The 20253-nt window shown below is 42.6% G+C and overlaps 4 protein-coding genes across 4 annotated transcripts; 3 read left to right on the forward strand and 1 right to left on the reverse strand.

Annotated features, from left to right (window-relative positions):
- Window positions 1-802: 802 nt before the first annotated feature.
- LOC133889146 (uncharacterized) lies at window positions 803-11107 on the forward strand. Its single transcript, XM_062329615.1, has 10 exons — window positions 803-1170; window positions 1263-1389; window positions 5665-5776; window positions 6663-6784; window positions 7124-7256; window positions 7373-7474; window positions 9449-9569; window positions 10036-10113; window positions 10223-10329; window positions 10406-11107. Exons 5-10 carry the CDS (start codon window positions 7141-7143, stop codon window positions 10551-10553), a joined length of 672 nt encoding a protein of 223 aa, XP_062185599.1. The 5' UTR covers window positions 803-1170; window positions 1263-1389; window positions 5665-5776; window positions 6663-6784; window positions 7124-7140; the 3' UTR covers window positions 10554-11107.
- LOC133889147 (transcription factor EAT1-like) lies at window positions 2231-4577 on the reverse strand. Its single transcript, XM_062329616.1, has 3 exons — window positions 3693-4577; window positions 2485-2904; window positions 2231-2326 (listed from the first exon to the last, which is right to left on the reverse strand). Exons 1-3 carry the CDS (start codon window positions 4554-4556, stop codon window positions 2231-2233), a joined length of 1380 nt encoding a protein of 459 aa, XP_062185600.1. The 5' UTR covers window positions 4557-4577.
- A 659-nt stretch (window positions 11108-11766) lies between the features above and the next one.
- Window positions 11767-14537, forward strand: LOC133888717 (cell division cycle 20.2, cofactor of APC complex-like). The gene is made up of 6 exons (XM_062329057.1): window positions 11767-12485; window positions 12574-12846; window positions 12942-13211; window positions 13297-13887; window positions 13992-14157; window positions 14238-14537. The coding sequence occupies exons 1-5, from the start codon at window positions 12342-12344 to the stop codon at window positions 14136-14138; spliced, it is 1425 nt and encodes a 474-aa protein (XP_062185041.1). The 5' UTR covers window positions 11767-12341; the 3' UTR covers window positions 14139-14157; window positions 14238-14537.
- A 752-nt stretch (window positions 14538-15289) lies between these two features.
- Window positions 15290-20075, forward strand: LOC133888492 (clathrin interactor EPSIN 1-like). Its single transcript, XM_062328765.1, has 11 exons — window positions 15290-15650; window positions 15772-15823; window positions 16277-16356; window positions 16443-16521; window positions 16693-16776; window positions 16874-17019; window positions 17122-17346; window positions 17689-17792; window positions 18337-18524; window positions 18825-19434; window positions 19543-20075. Exons 1-11 carry the CDS (start codon window positions 15610-15612, stop codon window positions 19731-19733), a joined length of 1800 nt encoding a protein of 599 aa, XP_062184749.1. The 5' UTR covers window positions 15290-15609; the 3' UTR covers window positions 19734-20075.
- Window positions 20076-20253: the final 178 nt, after the last annotated feature.

Genomic DNA, 20253 nt, shown 5'->3' on the forward strand with positions numbered 1-20253 from the left:
TTTCACGTCCCTGAATGCGTCAGCATCCTCATCCCTCTCCACCCCAAATTGACTATTGCCGTGGTGCGAGTGGTCGTTGAAGTCATTGAACTGTATTTATCCTATATTAACAACTAATGGCAAACACGAATTTTTCTAATCCTTTTGAGGGTCAAAGTTTACGTTCCGTTCGAAAACTAGTGGATTTGTCAAGAACGCGTCACGCTACACTCGTGGTGTACGGGTTTAACCCCTGAATGCACAGAACTGTAAATTGCTGATGGACTGTTTGTTTTCATCTGTTTTGAACTTCTGTTTATGTTAAAAACTCAAATTGAAAAGTGATTTCTGTAGAAATCAAAAATCTGTTTCTAATGAAATAAATTATAAGTTAAGAAACTAGTTGAGAGTAATTTTTTTAAAAATCTAAAAATTTATTATAAAAAATAACAGTCTACTTTTAAAAAAAACTTTAAAAAAACTAAAAAACATCTGTTTAGAAAAACCGAAGTAAAAACTCAAGCAAAGCGACACGCTAGCTAGGAACACACAGAACTGCAGAAGAAAGTTTCGAAATGTAGATATCAAAATTCTAGGGCTTAAACCTCGCAATTACCTCACGGGTCGGAGCAGTTGCGGTGTCTTCGACGGCCGCGGCACGCAAATGGCGCGCGGCTGCGGGCGCCGAGGTAGGGTTTGACGGAAGAAGGGAAACGAGGAGGAGAGGCAGCGCGCGCGGGGTCATCTCCGGCGACGGTGGAGTCTCCAGCAGTCCAGCGACGAGAGTGGGCGGGGGTCGGCGGTGGGGACTGGGGAGCGAGGGGGGTCGTCGACGGGAGTGGAGCGCGATCAAATGCTAGCGTAGACCATTGAGTTTTGTTTCAGGACGGAGACTGTAGTGTCACTGCCACCGGTGCCCGCGGTGGGCCGGAGCCGAGGATGCCTTAGTTCTGTTCGTTTCTCACCATCGTCTGGGCGGCTTCCCGTTCCCCGCGAATCCCAATCTCTCCACGGCAACCCACACACGACACGCCACCAAGCTTCTTCCCGTCCTGGCGAGTCTCTCCACACTCGACGCTTCAACTGGGAAGCAGCGGTTTTCTCGAACATTTTGGATGGTTTGGGAAATGTGCGAAGCAACGGGAGCACCCGCAACTACTGGTCTGCTGCAGATCTCATCGGCACATCGTGGTATGCAACCTGATGGTCAGAGATGATTAGTCTCTCCCGTGATTTTGCGCAGATCGCCATCGCATATTTTCGTGACTGTTATTTGCCTGCAGGCCATGGCGAAAGCTCGCTGCCGTGGGTGGTGGTGCCCGTGATGTGTTCGGGGTATTGCGCGACAGCCGCGACTTGACCGGAATGGTCCCCATTGGCATGAACGGAGGGGCGTTGTTGTGAGCTGAGGTACGGATGCTAAGCGCTTGCCCTTTCTGCTTTATTTGCAAGCCTTCGAGAGTGTTAGATGCAGCAATGCATGTGACCTCATGCTCGGTTGCCCATTGCTAACTCTTTCATGTCATTGGAGTAAGATCAAACAGTGGCTGACATTTCTGTCTAATCATTGCGCGGCGTTAGATATGCCCTTGTTGCAAAGCCCATGTTCTGTTATTTACTGGAAGTCATGATTCAGGTAGGACATGTTTCTGGGATGAAACTATGGTTCAAATTTCTGAATTCTAATCATCGTGTGATGCTAGAAATGCCCCATAGCAAAGCCCATGATTCTGTGGTGAAGTACTGAAATTTGTGTTTCCAGAAATGACAGGTTTCTGTTTACCCTCTTGCACACACGATAACATTATGCTCGTCACATTGTAGTGTGCCAGTCAACGATTCAAACTATTTGAGCCGACATGTAAAATCTTCACACAGATTTTGGATTTTCCCCATATTTTGGTATGCTTGTAACACTTTATGATACCATCTTGTGGTGAACAAATAGAGCTGCTTCTTGAAATGAACAACAAACTGAGGCATCTCTGCTACTAAATTAACATATACTTGTTCCATGCATTTTGGAAAAACAACCCCAATTGAAAGTAGGAGGTAATGCAATCAGATACAGAGACAAAGCATTTCTAGCAAGGCTAGTTAAGTGGTACAACATGCAATAAGTCAGCACATGGCCAAAAACTAGCTAATGCAAAAGATAAAGTTTTTCCCAAGCCCTGACCAAATAAGTTTGGTCACTGAAATAACTAACAGAAAGTTATCAGTCAACAGCAGTTTGAAGTGCAACATAAGGTTAGTTGAAATTGTTAAAAGTTTGGTGCTGCGCATCCACTGCTTCAATAAGCCTCTTAGCCACAGCACATGCATGAACTGAGGAGCCTTCAGGTACCTGCGTGGTTGTGGATGATGGAGCATTAAAAATAGACAGGCTTTGCCTTTCGGTAAAAGAAAAAAAGGGTTGATGATGGAACATTACCACCAGAGCTAAGAGATAATCATGGGAAAGGAGTTCCTGGTATACTTTAAATAAATGAAATCGTAGATTACCTTAGTGTTAAACATGAATATGTGGTGATCACCTATTATCCCGCCAACCGTGTGGATGAGCTCAAGTTGGAACTCATCTAGAACCTTTGCAGCATGAAACAGAGAGTTGGCCTTCTTCTTTTCAGTGAGCTTGATATTTACTTCATCATCCACTATGCGGACATCAACATGGCATTCCTTTGACCTCCTATGAATCCATGAGCTCCTTATGGTTTCATTGAGCTGACTGTCTTGATCATGCCTGATTGGCCTCATCGATGGGCTCTCGCCATCAGCAGCAGCCTCATGATCCAACTTTATCATCTTTTCCCTATTGTTTCCATGCCTCTTCTGTTCCACAAGGATCTTCAGTTCCTTCACTGTTCGATTGAGCTCATCTATGTACTCAATGGCATCGCCTACTATAGAAGCCCTGTCATTCTGGAGTAACAATTTTGCGATATTTTAGTGCCATCTCCAAGAATTTAAGTGCCCCCCCCAAAATGTGACATATAATTTATATCTGTCATGTACTCTACTGTTTTTTTTTTCAGAATACTTTACTGTTTTCCTTTTGGAAGTTGACCTGAAGGCGTTGTTGTTTAATCGGACAAGATAAGTGAAATCAGGGTAGCCCAATGAGGATAATAATGTTGTGCTTTATGCATTTTTTTTATCACTTTGTACAAGCTAAATAGAAGGCATTGACACATTTGATTAAGATGAACGAGGTGTATTCCACTTTAACTATCAGCAAAGATCAGCCCAATGAGGAATTATGTTTTGACAATCATGTTGAATAGAATATTATCATCAGATTGCATACTATAATCTGCATACATATGCTACAAAGTGTAGCAAAACTTGAAGAAGTGTGCATCAGAAAAGTCTAGCAGAAGTTATCCCCTGCGTATTACTTAACCCAGAAACCTATACACCAAGCAGATGAATGCAGAGTTTTGCTAATGGTTTTGCCGATATTTCATAGACTGCAGGTTTATTAGACTCCATAGTGTTTTGGTGTTGACAGCTTTGGGAATCTTAACATCCTCTGATAATAAATGGCTGAAGTTATTTATAATTTCATTTGCCTTCACAAAATCAGTGAAAATTTGGAATGTTATTGATACTCTGAGTGGTCGGCTCATCTGCTGCGCATCTGAGAATCACTGAATTATTTGCAGCTAAAAGAACTAATTTAATTATGAATATATGATGAATGGACAAACCTTGGTAGGATTTGGGTATAGCATTCTCAAAGTCCTGTACTTCACATTTAGCTGCTCCCGCCTCTCTCTCTCAGTTGCAAAGTTAGCTTTCCCCTTGCCCTTCCCTCTTCTGCATTCAGATACGCTATCAAATTGTCTGTCGTCTATCTCCTGGAAAAGATCACCTGCACTTCCAACCCCAATCATCACATCTGTATCATCCTCAGTAGGGAAAAGTCCATAATTCTGTGGCAGTGAATAGCAGATATCCTTAACCAGATGAGACTGAGTAGCAGGATATGCTAACTGCATTGCTGAATCACCAGTGAACATCAGCCCACTGTCAGGAATTGCTGCCACTCCTGTAATTTCACCATTAAGATCCAAATAGTTACTACCATTGAGTGCTGTATCGCCGAAGACGGATGTTGCTCCAGGGAATGCTGGAGTTAGAGTGCACTGAAGAAGATTTAGGAGATCAGGTGCAGGTGTGTAAGCACTGTTCGGACGTAGTGCACCATCATACTGTTGGATATGTTGTTCCACTGATATGTTTTGTGAATATTCGCCAAACTGATGGTTGATGATGTGATCTTGGTTAGTGCCGGTAGAAGGATCCCAACTTGCAGTTTCTCCTTGGGGGGCCTCTTGCCCCAAATCAATTCCTAGTTGATGCTGAAGGTGATTAAATGCTCCCGCATCTTGAGACGAAAAATCGGTCGGATTGGAGAGTACTTCTGTGGAAAAGGATGACATTTTGAATTCATGTAGCTCAATGCTTGTGTTGTCGTTGCCTTTAGGAGCTTGAGAAGAGTCATGGATCAAAGATCCTGCCATGAGGCTCTGATCATGGGAACCTTCAAAATAGCCACCACCAGCAATCATTTTGGCGAAATGATGCCTGGCTCCTTCGCTTCAAACCTAAAACCAACACAAATTCAAAATGGCAGGCATGACAATATTCTTTGAACTCAGTTTTGAGAAAGAACCAAATGAATGATTGCAAGATGAAGTTGAACTGTTGAAGAACAAACAGCACTTATTTAAGAACTAAGTATGGCTAAATAGAAATGGTAATTACTTGTAGTTCACATATAAAGAGGAAGATACGACTCATCATGGATGTAGCAGTGGATAGAATTCAATTAGACATGGACTGTTTCAGTTGGCCTGGCTGTTTTAGTTGTTTCAAAAGAAGGCGTAGCCATAGAGTTTAAGCTAGGCAAACTGGCTGTCTGGTTTTTCCGTGTAGAGAAGTTTCTTATAGCATGATTATTTAGACATGAAGCAACTTTGCTTGTTGCAGACCTAACAAACTCCTTACCATCTTTTTTGTCCTCTAATCATATTCATATTGAAGTTTGATAATATGTGCTTCAACCACCCCAAGCTCATTAATTGTTCAGCAATACGCTGAATAGCTTGAAATCCTTGGTTAAACTCTAACTGTAAGATGATCAGTCAAACTAAGCACTGAAATCCATGATAAAATATTTTGAATTTTAGTTTTATTATTTAACATTTAAAGAAGCGTAGAACTATTAATTTCATCCTGGAAACAGCAGTAATATGTCCAAGGAGAGAACATACCTTTTTATTTCTCCTTTTTTTTTGCCTCGGAAGGGTGGTGGTGCCGCGCAATCAAGTAGGTTGACAAGCAATTCTGAAAAGGGTTTAATTCCCTCATCATTCTTGTGGCTTGGGAGTTATGGAAGTGTCGCAATAATTGTGTTTAACAATTCAACTCCTAACATCAGCATGGTGGTGCATTCGGTCCCTGCTGAGGTGGGGGCCTTTGGTGTGCTGCTGGAGCTGTTCATCTTCATGTCTTCTTAGCTGGTCTTTAGTTGTTCTTGGTTGTGTTTGTTTGTGTTCTTTTTTCTTTTTTTTCTCGGGCATTCTTGCCTGATTGTTGTTCCTTTTTATTTGTTCTTTTTGGTGAGTTGTTCTGTTGCACCTTGTTTTTCTTCCCCTATAATGAAATGACATGCAGCTCTCCTGCGCGTTCGAGGAAAAAAAAAGGAGACACAAATGAGAAAGACAGAAAGCTCACACCCTTTGGATTGGCATCTTTGATGTTATTCACCTGTAGGAAGTTGAGAAGTGTAAGTCATGCCTTCTGCCTCCTTACCGTATTTTATGAATGCATTGGTGTAGGCGTGTAGCTATGCTTTGAGAAACTGAATCTTCAACTACGAAACTACCTACAAGATTTGCTATATTCAAAGAGCAGATCTTGCATTATGGAGTTGTCATATCAGCATTAGTTATTCAAGCTTGTTTGTAATTGTATATATCAGTGCGCTGTTCTTGATATAATGAAATTCTAGAAGTTCTAGACCTTTCACCTATCATATTACTGAATGTCGGTGAATCTAGAACTCAAATAAAAATGCGACTGGAAGGGAGAGACGTCCCTTAATCTAGAACTCAAACAGATTCAAGGATTACAATAGGAAGCATTGAACCATGTGTGTATTAAGCATGTCCAGCTTCAAGTGAAATATCATGTGCTAAAACTGAGGATGGCCATGATATTTATGCACCACTGCATGTCAATAATAGCATCATGCCATCAGAATCTGCTATGGATCTGCGTAACTATGGATCAGTGGTGTTCAAACGTTATACCTTTTTATCTTGCATTTTCATAGGGTTAATACTATGCACACATTCCATCTTTTCAGAATTCTCTGAAATAAGAACTGAAACCTGTTGTGTTGCCCATATCTATCAACATTATGTTCTTTTGAGAGTAAAAAAACTACTTCTTGAAGCAAAAGGGAGTTTGACCGGTCACTATGGTTTCTGCAGTACGATAGTAGTTGTGTGTACTCATTAATACTGCATTGGTACTCTTATCTTCAACAGCTTATTGTACCCATAAACTAGCGTGTTTCCCAACTTCAGAATATTTCGTTCTAACGACAAATAACCAAATATGTGTTATATTATGTTGATCAAGTGGTTTTTATTCTGCATTTCTTGCAGCTATTCATTAGGGGTTCCTTTCTGCAAGAAGTTCATTTAGAGTCTGATGCTCATCAGTTTGCATTCGGAAACTCCTTGGGGCTAGGATGCCCAATGGCATCAGCAGAGATTTCATTCTCGAAGTAAGATCTCATGCTTATAAACGTTTATTATTATTTTTGTGGATACAGCAGCCAGCAATAAAGGCTGGGTGGATAAGTCAAAATTTTCATTAGAATTAAGAACCGAAGGAAATAAAGGGGAAATGAGTAAACCTGAAACTGGTGTCTGAAGGAGTAAAGGATAATCGTTTTCAACTGAACATATTTTCCTCGTTTTGTTTTGTTTGAGGCTGGGATAAGGCAAATCTTTCACGGAAATAAGAACCAAAGCAAACAAAGGGGGAAAACAAAGCTGAAACTGGTATCGACACGAGTAAAGGACAATCATTTACAACTGAACATATTTTTCTCATTTTGTAGGTGTAGCATTGAAGGCCATGGCAAGAGCAGACTTGGAGGGGGAATTTGGAAGCTTTCCTCTGAATCTGAATCAAGCCCAGGTTATTTCAAACCTTTCCAGGACTTGGAAGTGGATACTGCAAAGTGTGGTGAGGTGAGTGCCTGATTCCAGTGCATCCCTTTTCATAGCCTCCTTCCCTTCTTCTTCTGAGAGAAACGATAATGCTGTTGTTAACCTGCACGGCTATCTCACCTTGCGACGTCGCGCAGCCTCCTGCCTGGATGGAGTCATCGAGATGAAGAGAAGACGTTGGGTTGTTTTAAAGGGAGAGGGAGACGTCTCATGCCCTCCTTGCTTCTACTGGATTCGTGGTGAGTTGCTGGGGCATGCAGGATGCATTTGCACAGCTTCATAACGTCCCAACTCCCAGTTGCGCAGCATCTCTGCACAACAGCACAAGCTCCAGTTTCTTCTGTTTTCCTTTGTCGGCCTCCCTTTTTCCCCTGACGGTCAAATGTGTGATTGTGTATTCTCGCTTTCTGTTGCATGCCCAATTTATTGTTTGATTGTTTCAGTTGGTGTTCGACCATTCTGATTTCTGAAGGTGTGGAAGGAACTACACTGCTGTCTCTAGAAGTTTGTTGGCTCCGATGGCCTGATCTGACACGCAAACATGAGACAATGTTGGGCGTGTTTTCCCTTGAGGTTGAGCTGAATTTTATAGTAGAGTGGGGAAAAAAAATGAGGCCGGTCTATGTGGAGCATGTTTTGTAGGGTCTTGATCAGGGAAGAATCGATGAGAGTCGAACTTGATCGAACAGGAAGCACTAACCGGTCTAAGTCTGTTGACATCACGGCAGGAGAGGTCGCCGGACCAGCGGCGACCCAGAAGGCTGAAAAGGTCGACGCGCGTACACTAGGAACAGGTAGGCGTCGCAGCAAGGTTCGCAAATACGTGCTCGAAAACCGGCCGCCGGCGATTACCGGAAAATGGTGGTTATCGCAAAAACATGGTAAAATTTGGCGAGAATTTGGATAAAATTATTTGGTCAAATTTGCAAATTCGGCGAGAGTTTAGACTAAATCGACGAATCGGTAACCGATCGGTTTACACTTGCATTTTATGATTTATTGATTGATTTTAACGCTTACCAAACTGACATATATTCGAACTTAGTCGAAAATTGATCACATTATAGCGGTAATCGACCGTATTGTTCGAATTTCGACAAAGTTAAAGGAGAATAACAAAAAATCAAAAAAAATTAAAAAAAATAGGAAAAAGTATGGTATGAGAGTTGTTATGTTTTGCTTAATCAGGAACATTTTTTAATGACCTTTGCTATATTTTAGATATTTTAGGAAAAGAAAATAGATACTAATAGTAGTACGAGCATGAACATATAATTGTTTTATCGAATAATATAATTGTTTTATCGAATAATGCATACATTACATAAATATCACTTTAAATTAATAAATATATCGAATTATCCATACAAGAGCTAGAAACATAATCACATGTAATCCAGCAAATACTTACTAAAGTGATGATTATTACTTAAAATGTAGTTTGAATAGTATCCACGTAACTTGCAACCTACGAGATAGAAAAAATTAGTACAATACTATGGTATGTAAATAAAATAGTTGTAGAAAGTAAATTACCATCACCTTTAGTACCACCAACTTCTAACAGGATGTCGATTAAATTCGACTGTATTGTACTTCTCGGTGGGCATAAGCATTATCCGTCGTGTAAATATCAACTCTGTATTAAACTCTACCCAAATTTGCTCCATTCATGCAAAAGTGGTTAACTTGAGGTCTTGTCACTCATAGACCCACTGAATAGGAGACTCTAACTGAGCATCGGAGATATGATAGTGGTACAGATACGATATAGAAATATTCTCTATGCTATAGTTGATGGAATAGATCTCACTATTTTATGGTCTATCATGATCCCTTATATGATATGTTTTTGTGATGATAGGGCATCGTGATCTTAGTCTTGTGTAGCATGTGAAAACTAATTTTCACCAGAGAATTGCATAGGAGCAATGATAAAAGATGGGCATACAGTAGCATGTGAAAACTGACTTTCATCAGTAAATTATACAGGAGCAATATAGTGAAAACTGGCTTTGGTTAGGAGAGGTGTAGTCCACAGACGTTGGCATCTCTGGCGCAGAATTTATGACCTGTACTTAGGGTAATATGGTATTCTGATATCCCATCCCCCTTATCTCATTGACTAAGCATAAATCGTCCGGCTCTTTGTGTAGCTTTCTGTCTTTCTATACTACCTGAAAGAATGATTTTCCATCTTTATTGTATTTCAGGAATGGGCAATTTGCTGTGGTAGAGAATCCTGGCTTTTGGAACTGGACCTTTACCCTGATAGATGAGGATGATAATGTATTAGCTCAGATTGACCGTAATTGGAGGGGAATCGGCTTTGAGGTAATATCCTTTCCAGTGTTTAGTTACCAAAAGAATATGCATTTTCTTTTTCCTCAAGGACATCCATTTTGTTGCACGCTCCATCTTCCAAGCATATTTGACATCAAACATTTTTTTCAGTAACATGTAGGTTAATAATTTACATGGTTATCACTGAGAACTGCCGTTCCAATTTATTGTGATGCTTTTGCTTGACATTGTTTCTGCACATGGAAAATCTTCACAACTTGTTAAATTATACAACACATATCCGTTTCACAATTATAATATTATGCCTTACAATTAGTTCACTTTGGAATCTGTGTGATTCATTTGATAGCATGATGCTACACCTCATATCTTTTCAATCTGCATTTTTTTTTTCTCAGCTGCACTAACTTTACTCGTAGAATACAGAAAGAATGGGATTGTAAGGACACATGAGTAAGGAATGATGAGCATATAGTTGGTTTTATGATCACTGCAGCTCTTCACTGATGCTGGCCAGTACGCAATCAGATTTGGTGATGAAGGACAAAGCCGTAAATTTGGTGTCGCCACAGATGTAAGTGTCACTTTGCATGTGCATCTTCCTGAATGTATGTTTGTCTGCCTTGCCCAGTTTAACCACTCTTAACCCTAATTTCAAACCCACATCGCAATGATGCCTCCAGATCGAAGAAGTACATGTTGTTCGCCAGCTGACTTTACTTGAAAGGGCTGTGGCTCTTGCTCTTGCAGTGTCCCTTGACAGTGATTACTTCTCTAGGAGAGGTGGCTGGTAAGTATTTCTTACTCCAAATTTGGCTTATCTACATGGATGATGGATTCTGCCATTGTTCTGAAATCGATCAAAGCTCTTGCTGCTTTCAGGGGACTTTCGTTTCTCATTGCCACAGAGTAATGACATACATGAACCGCCATCATCCATGTAGTTGCATCTCATTCGCGACGTACACAAAGAATATTAGTTGCATCTCATTGTTGATTCCTGAAGAAGCCTAGCAGTCGTACTGTTGTCACGCAGTTGAGATCATCGCAGAGGCAGGAAATGATCTCTGTGTGACGGTATCCGATTGCTCATCATTCTACTTCATCTGAAACTTGAGAGCGGATGTCGCTGAAGGAGTTTGGGCTTGCGTCCAACTTGCCTCCCTTCTAGCTCAAACGGTGACTGCTGAAGTTACCTTTTGCACGATGGTAGTCCGGATCGCGTGGGCCTTTTGGACGCTCTGAAGTCAGCTGGAGGTTGAAGTCGCGAATGAATGCGCAAGTAAATCAGGCGTGAATGCAGATACCGGATCCTATGTGTTTGCTGCTGATGTTTGCCTCATGTTTACTGAAAAATTGATCACTGTTATGAATTACCAACATCCTAGATAGGACTAACCCTTTTTGAGATGCATGATTGCCCAAGGTTTATGTTTTTGTGTATGGTTTAGAATCATACTTTGTGATTTGAGGAAGTTTGGCTGTAATTCTTGATATGAAATCAACCCGAGTGCACAATTTGCATGTACCGTCTACAATGAAACTGAAGAGTTCATGTATTTAGAGTCTGAATACGTGCCTTCGTCATGTTCTGGTTACTATTTGACTGAATCTGACCACAAAATCAACTCTGTGACTCCGAAAATAAACCATAGAGGAGATGCAAAACAATGAAGCTGACGGTGCGCTCTGGGAACTGCCATCATTTTGTCAACGATAATTATCTGCTGAAAAAAAAAATCCACATTAATCACCTACCTGCCGTTTGCGCTATTATGATCGATGGTTCAGCTATAATTGTTGGGTAAACTTTAGGGATGTAAATCAATTAATTTAGGGGTACCACCTATCCTTCTTAGTTCAACTAACAACATTAGCTTTTTAAAAATTACTCAATTAAAAAAAAAATAGTGTTATTAGTTGAACCAAAGAGAACCGGAGGATAACATTAGGTTAATTAAGTTGTACCTAACTTAAAGTTTGTTTGGCACAGCTTCAGATCCAAAATACATATTAGATTTAAAGTTTGTATAATAAAATATAGTAGTTTAAATATTTATTTATTATCTAAAATAAAAACTAAATAACTTAATCAAATACCTTCCGTCTATCTATAATTTTAGAATATGAATTTTTTGAAACTGGATATAACCAGCTCAAAAAAAAAAAAATCCAAGATATGTATCCTGCGAAGCCTTAAACAGTCAGGGCGAGCTGCCGCCACAAACGGCTAATTTTCTCGGACACTAGCCGTTACGGCTGCGGGTTGCAACAAAGCCCTTTCACTTCCCTTCCCCTTCCACCTTCTGCATAAGTTCTCCGCGGATCCGACCAAAAAAAGCCCACCAAGAAACAGAAACTGCTCCGCGAAGCAATCCTCCCTCTCTCGGCTCCTCGATCCCATCGTCCTCCGCCGCCGCAAGCGAACCCAGCGACCGGGGGGACGACGCCGTCTCGCGACCAAAGCTCTCTGACATCCCTCGCTCCTTTCTTTTCTTTACGAATCTGTTTGTTGAATTGCCTGTCTTCGTGTGGTGATCCTTGTTGATTTGTTGCGTTGGATTGTTCGTCCGCGTTGTTAACCTTGATACGGTTCCTTGATCTTCGGTAATATCTTGGCGTTAGGATATCTGCGCGTGAATTCTTTTTCTTTGGTAGTTACCTGCGCGTGTTGATTGCTGATCGAATTCTTGCTTGTATTGCTCGTCTGCGTTGATCTTGTTCGTGGTGGTGGTAGATCCCTTCTAGGTGTTGTGTGCCCTGTCTCTTTTTTATTGTTCTTGTTGCTTCTAGTTCTAACCCATGGACGCAGGCTCGAAGTCGATCTCGTCGCAGAAGAGCAGCAGCCGGCGCGCGGCGCCGCGGCCGCCGCTCCAGGAGGCCGGCTCCAGGCCGTACATGCCATCGCTGAGCACGGCGTCACGCAACCCGTCGGCCAAGTGCTATGTGAGTTCTCGATCCTAATCTCCCTTTGCACGCGCACGCAGGCTGTTCGACGAAGTGCCTGAACGGGTGATCTTCCTTGTTTGGCCAGGGCGACAGGTTTATCCCTGACAGGTCGGCGATGGATATGGACATGGCGCACTACCTGCTGACGGAGCCAAGGAAGGGCAAGGAGAACCCGGCGGCGTCCCCGGCCAAGGAGGTGTACCGGAAGCTGTTGGCCGAGAAGCTGCTCAACAACCGCACCAGGATTCTCGCCTTCCGGAGCAAGCCACCAGAGCCCGAGAGCATCCTCACGGATCTCCATGCTGATGCGGCCTCCCTCCAAGCCAAGCCGGCGAAGCAGCGCCGACACATTTCTCAGGTATACACGCGTAGCTGTAGCATTCTTTGGTTCTGCGGTTGAAGTGGCAATCGGTAATGGTTATTGACTGAATGTGCCTTGGACACTTGGTGCAGTCTGCGGATAGGACTCTGGATGCGCCAGAGCTCGTTGACGATTACTACCTCAACCTCCTAGATTGGGGAAGCAACAACGTGCTGTCCATTGCGCTGGGCAACACGGTGTACCTCTGGGACGCCTCCAGTGGGTCTACGTCTGAGCTCGTTACCATTGATGAGGACTATGGTCCCGCCACAAGCGTCAGCTGGGCTCCTGATGGTCGTCACATTGCCGTTGGCCTCAACTCCTCTGATGTCCAGCTCTGGGACTCTAGCTCGAACCGACTGGTTCATACTTCTCGCCCTCTCCTGATAATATGCTATGTTAGCAATGGCTGTGCATGACTTGCTCATTGTGATTAATTCTCTGCAGTTGAGGACACTGCGAGGGGTGCACGAGTTGAGGGTCGGTTCCTTGGCATGGAACAACAACATCCTGACAACTGCTGGCATGGACGGCAAGATCGTGAACAATGATGTCAGGGTTAGAAACCATATTGTGCAGACATACCATGGGCATCAGCAGGAGGTGTGTGGACTAAAGTGGTCAGGATCAGGGCAGCAACTGGCCAGTGGTGGCAATGACAACCTCCTGCACATATGGGATGTGTCCATGGCATCCTCGGTACCATCCACAGGGCGTACGCAATGGTTGCACAGGCTGGAGGACCACCTGGCTGCTGTTAAGGCACTGGCATGGTGCCCATTCCAGAGCAACCTTCTGGCATCTGGCGGCGGTGGCGGTGACCGGTGCATCAAGTTTTGGAACACCCACACTGGCGCATGCCTCAACTCTGTCGACACTGGATCGCAAGTGTGCGCGCTGCTCTGGAACAAGAACGAGAGAGAGTTGCTGAGCTCACATGGATTCACTCAGAATCAGCTCACCTTGTGGAAGTACCCGTCGATGGTTAAGATGGCTGAACTCAATGGCCATACCTCCCGTGTTCTATTCATGGCTCAGGTAATCTTTGCTCCCTGACTTTGCTTTTGCCTGCTTAACATATAATTCTCGGTGCACATTGCTTATGGTTTGCTGCCATGCCTTGCCGTGCGGTAATTTTGCAGAGCCCTGACGGATGTACTGTGGCATCTGCTGCAGCAGATGAGACCCTACGGTTCTGGAATGTGTTTGGAACTCCTGAAGCAGCGCCTAAGGCTGGAGCCAAGGCTTCCCACACTGGGATCTTCAACAGTTTCAACCATATCCGATGAGGAGAAAATGCCTTCACTGGTATTATTCTAGCGTCTCAAACTGTTACTTTGTCAACATTCACGAACTGGTTATATATGATAATCTTTTTCCCTTTGCAGTTCTCAAGAGGCCCTCCAGAGTTCCAGACCTGTTGATAGGAACGGGTCGGATGACATTCACTGTAAATCGTCGTCGGAGCTGATGCTGCATAGAAGATATCTTCATACTCTATTCTAGCAAGAATTATGTGTTGGCGTGTGTACAGTAATTGACTAGTATTGGGGTTTTCTAGCGCTGTAACACACATTTACATTATACTTCTCCTTGGTATGCTGGTAACATTGGTTGCTGCTCCACACCGTTCCATAAGCGTTGTATATAACTTTTGGATATAAATTGGAACTATAGCTTTTCTATGATTTCTGTGGTCCGTATAACTTGTGGGCTTCTTTCTGTTGAGACTTGCTAATTTCTCGTGCCGTGTGTCAACCCATGATTTTGAGCTTAAATAGCCACTGTTAGCATGTTGTCAAATCAGCAGTTCAGAATTTGCATGCCTTCACTCTCAAACAAAATTGAACAATTTGCATGCCATATGTGAGCTTATCACACAATGCTGCTACTGCATGCTGTCAGCCCATTACAGAGTTCCAGCATCTTAACAACCCACAAGGAGGGAAGACGAGAGGCAAGGAAGAAGACGGAGAGGAGATGAGGAGGAAGGAACCCCCTACTTTTCAGTGCTGCGTCCGACACTGATTTTGTTGTCACTCAAATTTCAGTTCCCTCAACCCTCATATCCAACGCTTTGATGATTACCGATGAGGATTTGCCATCCATCAATATGCCCTATATGAACGTTGTACCCTAGCCATATATACCAGAGAGGGAGAGATAACCCAAAAAATGTCTGAGGCGAAGACGGTTCCTTTTAGTAGCCCGGGAAAAGAGATACAATGGAGATGAGGATCCCATTCATAAACTACATTTGTTTGCCATTCATAAACTACTTGTGATTTCACTATAATTTGACAAGAGAACGATAATTCCCTGATCCCATAAATGGAGCCAGGATACTGAACGTGTATTAGTGCCATGTGGTTCGTCAGATCCTGCCTCATCGGATCCTGACCGTCCAACGATAACAAGAAGCTTTCCTGGCTGCTCCTACCACCAGACCGCCTCCATCTCGTATCGCCAGCGACCTTTTACCCACTTCATCGCTTCCCATTCCTCACCTTCCTCGCCCTCGCTGCTCTCCGCCGCCGGCGCCGTGGACGCTGAGGCCGGCGGTACGATCGAGCGTTCGCCGGGCACGGGGATCCGGGAAGCTGCATCTGCGTCCTTGAACGGCCTCGGCGACTTTTTCGCCGTGTCTCCCTCCAGGCACAGTTTGAGCCACTATTCTATCTGCCTCTGCATCTCGGCCATTCGGAGCTCAGATCTCATCCCAACGAATCTGCAGCCGGTCGCAGCTACTCCTCATCGGCGATGGATTTCATCAAGGTTTTCGATCAGACTGTGCGCGAGATGTAAGTTCGTGCCCTGAGCCCATGACCGTAGTCTCGGTAGTTCTGTCAGGTTCCGAGAGATAATGCTTATTGCATCCGATCCGTGAAATCTTGATCTATTTGATGCGTATGTGTTCCGCAGCAAGAGGGAGGTCAATCTGAAGGTGCTCAAGGTCCCCGAGATCGAACAGAAGGTTGGATCCCTCTCAGATCTTAGCTCTGTTTCTCTGCAAAAACTCTCCCTTTTTGGTAATGGAGTTGCAAATTTTGATTGGTTCATGTGGTGGGTGAGGGAGCCATCATTTCGCCTAATCGTGTGGTTAGGATGTGTTTTGTGTGTGACTCCATTATTTTAGTGCTATAACTTTTTTACGGTAATGTTTATGAACGTCGGTACAGGTTTTAGCAGTGGTCTATTAAGTCTGCATTGTTAGTTCAACAGGATCTAAAGTCGAAATGGGGATCTTTTCGTGCTCTATGAAACCTTACCCCTTTTTGTGCACACTGAGATATGCTTTCGTGGCATTTGGTTGTTGATCTATGCTTGTTTGCTTTAATAGAACTATTTTGTAATCGTCGCTTTACGACCTAATTTCCTATGAAGTAACCTCGCATATGTCTCTTCCATTTTTAATATAAAAAATCAGGTACTTGATGCCACAAGTGATGAACCTTGGGGCCCCCACGGAACTGCTCTTTCAGAGCTTGCACATGCTACCAAGAAGTTGTAAGTTCTAGCGACCTATTTGTGTTGTGTTTTCTCTATTACTTTTTTATAGTATATGCTCAGCATGATGCTTCTAAAATCTGCAGCGCGGAGTGCCAGATGGTAATGAATGTTTTATGGACTAGGCTGACTGAGAGAGGCTCAAAATGGCGTCATGTGTATAAGGTTATTGCTTCTTAATGACCATGTTATGATGTTATTTTTTTCAGCAAGTGCTGGGGCTTCATGCTATAATTTCTACATTGGCCACACTAACCACCAAAGGGGAATAAACTTGGTATTGTTTAAATTTTTGCATCAATACTTTTGTTGACTAAGAAAAGACTTTATGTCCAGGCATTGACGATTATTGAGTACTTGATAGCCAATGGTTCTGAGCGGGCAGTTGATGACATTCTTGATCATTATTCTAAGATCTCTGTATGCCTCTATGTGCTTTTATTTACTCTCTCTCTCTCTCTCTCGTTTAATCTTGAATGTCACTAAACATTTTCTTTTATGTGTTCTTTTCATTTAGGTTCTTTCAAGTTTTGAGTATGTGGAACCTAATGGAAAAGATGCTGGAATAAATGTGAGGAAGAAAGTAGAAACTATTTTGGGCATCCTAAATGACAAGGAGAGAATAAAGGCTGTGAGAGACAAAGCTTCCAGTAATCGTGACAAGTAAGTTCTCTTGGAAAGTTATTGAGTGTTTGCTCTAACTTTTTTGCTTGTGTTCTCATCTTCTACATCCCTAACTATAACATATTTTTGTTGTGGCTGAAGGTATGTTGGACTATCATCCACAGGGATAACATATAAATCAAGCTCAGCCTCATTTGGTAGCAACTACAGTTCAGGCGAACGTTATGGGAGTTTCAGTGGCACAAGGGAATCTGACTCATTTGGTGACAGTTACAGGGACAGAGAACTTGTTAAAACTTCCACAAGTAATACTGGCAGCCAGAAATCTGGCAGCAAGTTGAGAAAGGATGCGAAGCCTGATAGAAGGTATTTCAAGGTTATTAGCATTTTCTTATGCACTAAGTAATAGGTACTTTTTTAAAAACTGTAGCTGTGTAGCCGGTGGGATAGGTTGAACGGGTGGTACATTAGCTTGTAGCTTTGCTGGGTGCGTGACATGAATCAGATCCCAGGTTAAGTATCTTTAATACAACTCATTGTCACAAAAAACATAGTAGTATTGCTATTGGAGGCCATTGTTATGGACCATGCTGTTGAGCATGGTAAATTCAATGAAATCGTGTCTGGGCTTTTATCCTCAAGCTTACTCTGTATCGTTATACTTTTTTTTTGCTCCATCACTGATATTGTATTTGTTTGAATTATCAGAAATGAGGACTATAATTCGCCCAGCTCCTTGAAGCCCCCATCTAATACAAACAGCAACGAGGATGACTTCGACGACTTTGATCCTCGTGGATCGTCTTCAAATGGTAAAATCCTTTACCTAGTTTGTGCTTATGCTAGTTCATTTCCAGGAATGCCTCTCTATAGCATTGAATGCATTTTCAAGTTCTGATACAAAAGCCTGTTAGAATAAGACGTTTGTGCAGTTCACCTGCCAACTTTGCATTGTAGTAATAATACAATCGTCATATTTTCGCAAAAGTGCACTTTTATTATCGGCTTGTACCCAGTTATAAACATGAAGCTATTAAGTGAATGGTGTTTTATTTATTTTCTTTGTAAAAAAAGAGAGAAGCGAATGATAATGTGCTCAATTATTTTTAATAAAAAAGGGCAATACTGTAGTTCAACTAGTATGTGAATCATCTCTTTTGATAGCTGAATTGATGTGTTGGAAACCTCAAATAGGTCCTCATCAAGTAGGCCTGAAGTAATAAGTGAGCAGATTTTGCCCTTTATTGCCACTTGTCAAAAGTACCAGATTCAAATTTGTATGGTGAATCTTCCATTCACTGAGACAGAGTCATTTATCTGTTTGTGATTATTTATACTTTCTATTTATGTCTACAGGCAAAGCTAATGCTAAGACTAGCCAGGTGGATCTTTTTGGCCCAAACTTGATGGACGATTTCATTGATGTGTCTGCAGCAGCTCCAGCAACAAATAACGCTGTAGAACCTCAGGTCGATCTGTTTGCTGATGCAGATTTCCAATCAGCAACCGCAAGTACAGAGACAGCTGCACATCCAGATGTCCAGGTTTGGTTCTCCATGTTAAGGTTTCTGGATACATGTTAATAATACAATCTAACCCTTGTCATACGTCCCTATAATCAATTGGGTTACTAGGCAGTAGCGATGAGGAAATAACTGCTGCACTGTTGTAGTATTCCAACGTAAAAAATGAAATTTGTTGAAAGAAAACTGGATTTCTTGTCCTATTTGTGTGTTTGTTGCTTGTCAACATGTTGTTTAGTTGTGCTTCAATATTCTTGACAAATCATTTAGTTATTCAATCCATTGATCATGATACACGGTGTTCGTGGAAAAATACTGCAGGACAATGTTGATCTTTTTGCGGAAAAGCCAACCTTCGCTGCAGCATTTCCACCACAGACTGGGTTTATTCCACCACCCAGTTCTGGGACATCTTCTGAAGTAAATACTTCCATGTCCAAGAATACAACTCCTGAACCTTTTGATCCTTTTGGTGCTGTTCCTTTGAACAGTTTTGATGGATCTGATCCATTTGGCACCTTCAGCTCCAATGTTGGATCATATACTGCACCACCACCTGCACAGAGTTCTACTGCAAAAATCAGCACATCAAGCCAGAACCTTCAGGCTGCATCGGACTTCGGTGCCTTTGTATCGAACAGTGAGGAAGCAGCTAAAGACCCATTTGATATTTCTTCAAGCAGCATTGACGGGAAAACACCTTTGGCAGCTCCCAAGACTGATGCATCTGATTTTGGTGCCTTTGTATCTAACACAGAGGAAGCAACTAAGGATCCTTTTGTTCTTTCTTCGAGTAGCAACCTTGGAAGGATAGACCAAACACCCTTGGCAGCTCTCAAGCCTAATACAAAGAAAGAAAACTTTCAGGTCAAGTCTGGCATATGGGCAGACTCCTTGAGCCGTGGATTGATTGATCTGAACATAACTGCACGTATGTTCCCCTTTTTCTATTTCCCCTTCTGCCAATGTAGTTATCAATTTGATATAAATGTTTGAGTCAGAAGTGTTAATGATTCTCTTTGTTTGTGACAAACTGCAGCCAAGAAGGTGAACCTAGCCGACATTGGTATTGTCGGTGGCCTCGGTGATGGGTCCGAAGAGAAGGCTGCACCCTCTTGGACCATGGGTGCAAGATCTAGCCTAGGAATGTCAGGCATTCCATCATCTACACAAACCGGTGGCATCGAGAGCTTAGCAAACTACAACAAGCATCAATTCGGCTTCAAATGAGCTTTGAGCTTTTCGTACAGGAAAATTTTCCAGTAGTTGCGGTTTCCTCCTCTGCCGGCCTGCCCCTTTTATATGCCTATTGATTCAATTTCCTTTTTGTTCATTTGGTGATTTCATCACATTACAATTTGCGTGGACCAATCTTGGCCCGTGGCGTCACGCGTGATGGTATTTATTGGGTTTGCGGGCAAGCAAATCCCCACGCACACCCAGATTCAGTTCGATGATACATATGGTTATTATGCAGCATGTGTAAATCCTGTGGCTTGCCTCTGCATTTATACAGCACCATCTTTCAATGCTTGAATTGAATTCAATAAGAATCTGTGCCCTTGTTGTTTACTCGTGAACGATACCGTTTGGCGCTGATTGATGTTGTGTTGATGCGATTTAGTTCATTCATCAAGTGGATCAATTTATCAACGGATGTTTGTGATTCCGGTTTGAATCACCTGTAAATGGAGCCGTCACGCGACAGGCATCCGCAGACGGTAGAGTTGCGTGCGCACGAGACAAGAAA

Source organism: Phragmites australis, chromosome 13 (genome assembly GCF_958298935.1).
Source record: "Phragmites australis chromosome 13, lpPhrAust1.1, whole genome shotgun sequence".
NCBI lineage: Eukaryota > Viridiplantae > Streptophyta > Magnoliopsida > Poales > Poaceae > Phragmites > Phragmites australis.